The sequence below is a fragment of the Peromyscus eremicus genome, chromosome 8a (genome assembly GCF_949786415.1).
Source record: "Peromyscus eremicus chromosome 8a, PerEre_H2_v1, whole genome shotgun sequence".
Taxonomy (NCBI): domain Eukaryota; kingdom Metazoa; phylum Chordata; class Mammalia; order Rodentia; family Cricetidae; genus Peromyscus; species Peromyscus eremicus.
Genome location: NC_081423.1, coordinates 81,611,610 through 81,617,788, shown reverse-complemented (window position 1 = coordinate 81,617,788; position 6,179 = coordinate 81,611,610). Strand labels below are relative to the sequence as shown.

Here is a 6,179-nt window from a genome sequence, read left to right as displayed (position 1 = left end):
GGGGTTGGGGCCTTCAGCTGCACATGAAGAAAGGCCCAGAAGTGCAGTGGTTTGGAAGGGTCTAGAACAAGGTGACAACCCAACGGACCAAGAAAGCTTCTCCTCTTCCTCAGCTGGTGAGGACAGAGACTGGGGACACCAAGTGACCCCAGTGCCCGCTCCAGGGTGGAAAGCCAGCACCAGCAGACCCATGAGCCTGAGGGCTATATTCCCCCTCCTGAATGTACAGTCCCCTAAAATACATTTCCCATCCTCCATTTGCCTATAAAAGTGGACCTAGGAGCCCATTCTGGCTAAAGATGTGTCAGAAGAATGGATACAGGGCAGTCCTGGACTCTCTGAGACACCGTGTGGAGCAGGGTTTAGGTGAGGTGTCTACCGCATGGCGGTGCAGTCCTCTGCCCTCTTAGTAAGGAAGACACTAGCTTCCGGTTAACTAAGCCGTTGGTTGGCATTCTTGCTGCTACAGCCAAGCCAGCTGGGTGTACGTACACCTTTAATCCCAGCACTAGGGAGGCAGAGGCAGGAGATCTGTGAGTTCGAGGCCAGCCTGGTCTACAAAGCGAGTTCCAGGACAGCCAAGGCTACACAGAGAAACTTTGTCTCACAAAACAAAAAAAAAAGAAAGAATTCCAGAGCCAAAGGAGGTACCCAGGCAGGAGAGGGCGATGGGGGTTCTAACTGTAAGAACTTTCAGCAGGTGTAGAGTGTAGAAGCCAAGGTCAAGCATGAGGTACCCTGGGAGGAGGGGATGAGGCTGTGGAAAGGGGTCAAAGGCTCAGGAGCTGTGCAGGTTGGAAGGGGGCTACAGAAGAACCGGGGAACACCCACCCCTTCCCCACCCAAACCCCTGACCCCACTTGGGAGCCGGCCTTCTGCCCAGGCCTGTACATTTTGTGTGCTAATCCGATACCGAATGGCGCGCTTACTGGACCGAAGCCCAGGAGAACGGGGTGAGCATCTGGCAGGGTCAGGTATACTCCAAGCATGCCGCCATCCCTCACACTGCCCTTTATCCACCCAGTGGATAGCTCAGAGCATCTGCCACGGTCCCAAGTGTTCTAGGTGCTGGGGGTGACACAGAAGGTAGCACCCCAACGCCCACCGCTTGTATCGCTTACAATGCTGAGCTGAACAGACAAAATATCTAACGGCTGGTGTCGAGGAGGAAGGCAGGGAGGGAGAGGAAGTAGGAATTAAGTTCAAATACAGTAATACCACTGAGACGGCCTCGTCGTGGCCAGGAATGATGATTCTATACAGCCGTTTGTGGCTTGTTCCATTTTCAAAGAGCGGCCATGTATCAGGTACAGCACCGTTATGAACTTCCTAGATACAAACACGGACATGCCCCTGTGCATGTCCACTGTGAGTGATACAGGGCTGTGGCTCCACAGCCCGATAGCCAGATGGAGGTGTCTGGGACACAGACACACAGGGGAGGACCCTCTCAGCCCAGCCCTTCTTCAAGCAGGGCCAGGAAGGGCCAGTGCCGCCAGTTCTGGGGATTGTCAGCAACACCTCCCAAGCTGCCCAGCACTATCTGGGCAGGGGACTGGGTCCTGCAGATTACTGTAGCGTCTCCTCTGGCATCAGGAGCTAGCGGGGGGGGGGGGGGGGGGGGACAGGGCAGGGTGACCAGGGGCCCTCCACCTCCTGTCCCACCCTAGCCACCACTGTGGCACTTTTCCACCCCCCTGCAGGCACACAGGGTGGGGCGGGGTGGGGTCTGGTGGGCTTTTTCCAGGCTGACGAAGCAGGACCGGCAGGGCTGGGCTGGGACCATCACGGGCAGCTAGGAGGGATGAGACATGACCCTGAGCCTCCACGGCTGAGGACAGGGCAGACAGAGGCTCTGCCAGTGGCAGAGGTCAACAGTGCCCCACCTCACATCCTGTTTTCAGAATGTGGGGCTCCAGCACGTGCTATTTGCTTGGATTTTATCCAGGGTAGCACCCCCACCCCCAGGCCTATTTCTAAGGGACCCTGCAGGTGGGTGGAAATGTCCAAGGGCACACCCAAGCTGGAGTTAACCAAAAGTTTTTCCAGGCTGGGATGGACCCCTGATGGAGCCAATGGGAGAGAGGGCATTTTCCATTAGGGACCCCCTGTTAACAGACAGAAACCCACGCAGGTCTTGTGATTGACTCGGGGAGAAATGGCACAGAGGACATGAGGACTCAGCGACCTTCCCCTTCCAGGAAGAAGCACAGCCCTCCTCCAGTGCTGGCCCCTCAGCCCCCCACAAGACCCTGGGGAAGTCCAGCCCGGCTAGAGAGGACAGATCCCTGGCGTGCTATGAGCATGTGCTCCAGAAAACTCTTCAGGCTGAGTGTGAGGCCAGGATCTGCCATTCCCTGACTGCACATCTGTGACTCGCTAAGTCTCTGTTTCCCCAGCTGTGAACAGTGCCCCTCACCCGAGTGCTGAAGACTGAACAACTGTGCTAGACCAGAGGGACAAAGAAAACATCTCAACCTGGACTCCCTCCCTCCTCCTGCCCACTCAGGTCCCCTGTCATGGATCTTCCTAATTACGTTGGCAGCATATCCCCAATCCTAGATGTTGGGAGACACTCAATGGGGAACCCTTGGTGGAAGCTCTGACTGCTGCTGACCTTATGAAGCGCCATGCTCCTCACGGGCAATCTAGAAATTGCTGGAGAGACCAGAGCCTTTGTTTAACCACGGGAGCCAGGCACTCTCCACACCTTCCTGCTGTCCACACGGAGTTCTTCCAGGCTCGGGGCTTTGGGTTTCTGTAACATACTTGAGACCTGAACATTAAGATGGGCAGCTGGGTGTGGTGGTACATACCTAATGTCCTGACACTTAGGAGGCTGAGGCAGGAGGATCAACTCTTCCAGGGCAGCCTGGCCTGTATAGTAGGGTCCAGGCCAGCTTGAACTACACAGTGAGATTCTGTCTCAGAGCAAACAAAAAAGGATGACCTTGGAGCTTAGCCGGCTCAGGGGACCAACCCAGAGCTCCTGACCCAAACAAACCAAATGGCTCATCCATGGTGGAGTGTGGTAGAGCCAGAGCCAAAATTCATCAGATGTTTGTTGCCTCCCAAAACTCAGATATCTGCCTCTGGCTCCTTCAAAAGGGGTCAGTCGGTTGTGTGGACCTAGTCCTCAATTTGGGGAGTCTGGGGGGGGGGGAGAGTTCCATGATTCCCCTGGCCCCCTCAACACAAGGTGTGGTTCTAGTTAACCTCAGTCCATCACCAGATGGAGACCTGACTATGAGATGGGCATGGGGGCGGGGGGTGAAGGCTGAAAGGGAGGGTTGGAAGAACCCAGCAAGGGGTGTGGCCCTGGGTCTGTTCCCAGGGTGGGGCCAGACAACAGGGTCACCCTGTCCCTTTAAGAGAAGGGGGAGAGCTAGCCCCTCTCAGCCATCCTGTCCTGTCATCCATCCCAGCCAAATCCGAAAAGGAAAATGAAAGAGGGACCAAGAGGAACAGGTCCCAGCTGTCTCGCAAGGTCCTACGCTCAGCTCTAAGCCCAGGCCCCGGGGTAAGTGAAGTCGGGGGATCTAGAGGCCACCAAGGGTCTACAGGGACATGGTGTGTTCCGTGTGTCAGCGGAGGTTTACAGGAGATGCTTGACAACGGCTGTCAGGGAGGAGGTGCGAGGGGGCTGTTCCCACTCCCCTTGGCCGGAGGGAGGACAGGAAAGGGAGGATCGGGCGCGGGGAGATTCCTAAGAACAGGCTTCTGTGTCAGCCTCCCATGCTGAAAGGAGTTCTCACGGTGAGGAGGGCGAGAAAGGAGACGGTGGGGGCTCGCCCGGCCCGGCCCTCCCCTTGCTCCCAGGAGTCTCAAATGGAAGGAGGAATTCCGGACTCCAGCAGCCGCTCTCGCTCCTAGAAATCATCCTGGCGCCAAGAGCCGGGGGGTGGGGTGGGGGGGTGGGGGGCTGGCCCTGCCGAAGAGCCTAGAATCTGAGAGATCATAGGGTCTAGCCAAGCAGGCCCGGGCGGGAGTGGGGAAGAAGCCCTCGTCAACACCTCTCTACGCCCAGATGAAGGGATCCCATGGCCGAGGATGGACTCACCCTACTATCCTCACACTCGGACATTAACTCATTGAACCCCACAAAATCTCTGACCCCTGGTGCCCTCCAAGGTTAGAGATTGCGGGCGGGCGTGGAGGGGCAGGGGTCCAGTCCATCCCGGCCTCTGACTACCCCTCTCCCTTGTCCCCAGCGTCATGGGAGAGTGGGCGTTCCTAGGCTCCCTGCTGGACGCGGTGCAGCTGCAGTCGCCGCTCGTGGGTCGCCTCTGGCTGGTGATCATGCTGATCTTCCGCATCCTGGTGCTGGCCACGGTGGGAGGTGCCGTGTTCGAGGACGAGCAGGAGGAGTTCGTGTGTAACACGCTGCAGCCGGGCTGCCGCCAGACCTGCTACGACCGCGCCTTCCCGGTGTCCCACTACCGCTTCTGGCTCTTCCACATCCTGCTGTTGTCGGCGCCGCCGGTGCTGTTCGTCATCTACTCCATGCACCAGGCCAGCAAGGAGGCGGGAGGTGCGCAGCCGGCCCCGGCGTGCACGCGCGGGCGCCCCGAGGCCCCGTGCGCCCCGTGCTCCCTGCGCGCCCGCCGCGCGCGCCGCTGCTACCTGCTGAGCGTGGCTCTGCGCCTGCTCGCCGAGCTGGCCTTCCTGGGGGGCCAGGCGCTGCTCTACGGCTTCCGCGTGGCCCCGCACTACGCGTGCGCCGGCCCGCCTTGCCCGCACACCGTCGACTGCTTCGTGAGCCGGCCCACCGAGAAGACGGTCTTCGTGGTCTTCTACTTCGCCGTCGGGCTGCTCTCGGCGCTGCTCAGCGTGGCCGAGCTGGGCCACCTGCTCTGGAAGGGTCGCCAGCGCGCCAAGCTGCTCCCGCCCCCGGCCCCGCCCGCCCTGCCCTCGCCGCGAGCCGACCCCGACCCCTTCGGCCCGCCCGCCTACGCTCACCGCGCCCCGGCCGGCGACAGCGAGGGCGAGGGCGGCAGCGGTCACAGCAAGGCGTCGCTGGCCACCGTGCGGCAGGACCTGGCCATCTAGCGGCGAGGTCCCAGGCCGAACCTTCAGCACCGGGGGTCGGTGGAGGCAGAAGCGAGAAGTGGCTTCCGCGAGACTGCGTAGGACCCTGCCTGAGCTGAGGATGAGCAGAGGGGACCTCCCGCCCCCGCCAGCAGAAGATGAGGGACCGCCGGGGTTCGGGTCGGGGTGGCGTCGCACTTCCTAGCGCTGGTTGCAGCAGCGTGCTGGGGGTGCTTTGCATCAGGGAGGCTCCTCTGTGCTGTGTTTCCAGCCGGAAAGGGAGGATTGCCAGGAGCCTTGAGAGGAAGCGAACGGGCCAAGGGCAGTGGGTGACCTGATGGTTGTATCGAGGGGTGAAATCAGCAGTGATGGCAGCATTCCCGGGTCCCCTGCTTGTTCAGAGAAGCTCACTTCTCTGTGGGCTCTCTGTGCACACAGACATGCACACCTGGATACGCTGGGATGGGTTGGTTGCTCGTGCACATTAAACCGCTGTGGGCTGTGTGTGTGCTTGAATGTGTACCCCCCTCTGAGGGGTCCACACATGCGTGTGCACACAAGCGTACACCTTCCAAGTAACAGGAGGTACAGACCTGTGTTCGTGCATGTGTGCACAGATATGCCCACGGATGTCCTTGTGGGCTCTGTGCACGTACACGGATGCATGCATCCTGCGTAAGCTCTGTGTACACACCTGTACACACACATTCTGTGTGTGCACCTGCTAACACTGTCATTCACTACCAGAACCCAATGCTAGTGGTAGCCATAGTGGCTTCCTCCCTGCTGACCTAACCCTGCCGCCTGTGAGGGCATCATTGTTCCCCCACAGGAACGAGGGCATCGGTGTTCCCCCACAGGAACGGAGTGGGAGGAGAGTCAGAAGACAAAGACAGGCAGTGTGTTCTTTTGGGTTACATCTTCTCTCTTCCCACCCGCCATACTCTGTAAACAAACATGGTTGAGGCCTTTCCATCCTTAGGGAAAGCTGCCCCTGAGACAGATAGGTTCCTAGGTCCCCTTTCCCTTACAACTAGCCATTCTTCTAGCACAGACTTCGAAAGAGTAGCCACATGGCTACTTCACCCCCCTCCTTTTTTCTTAAAGATTTAATTTAATTTTATCTTATGTGCATTGGTGTGAGGGTGCTG

The 6,179-nt window shown here is 59.0% G+C and overlaps 1 protein-coding gene across 1 annotated transcript; it reads left to right on the top strand.

Annotated features, from left to right (window-relative positions):
* Positions 1-4,215: 4,215 nt before the first annotated feature.
* On the top strand, positions 4,216-5,864 carry Gjd3 (gap junction protein delta 3). Its single transcript, XM_059269673.1, has one exon. The coding sequence runs from the start codon at positions 4,216-4,218 to the stop codon at positions 5,047-5,049; it is 834 nt and encodes a 277-aa protein (XP_059125656.1). The 3' UTR covers positions 5,050-5,864.
* Positions 5,865-6,179: the final 315 nt, after the last annotated feature.

Bases quoted from the DNA above. Each gene is read 5' to 3' on its own strand.
- Gjd3 (XM_059269673.1), top strand. From the start codon at position 4,216: ATGGGAGAGTGGGCGTTCCTAGGCTCCCTGCTGGACGCGGTGCAGCTG.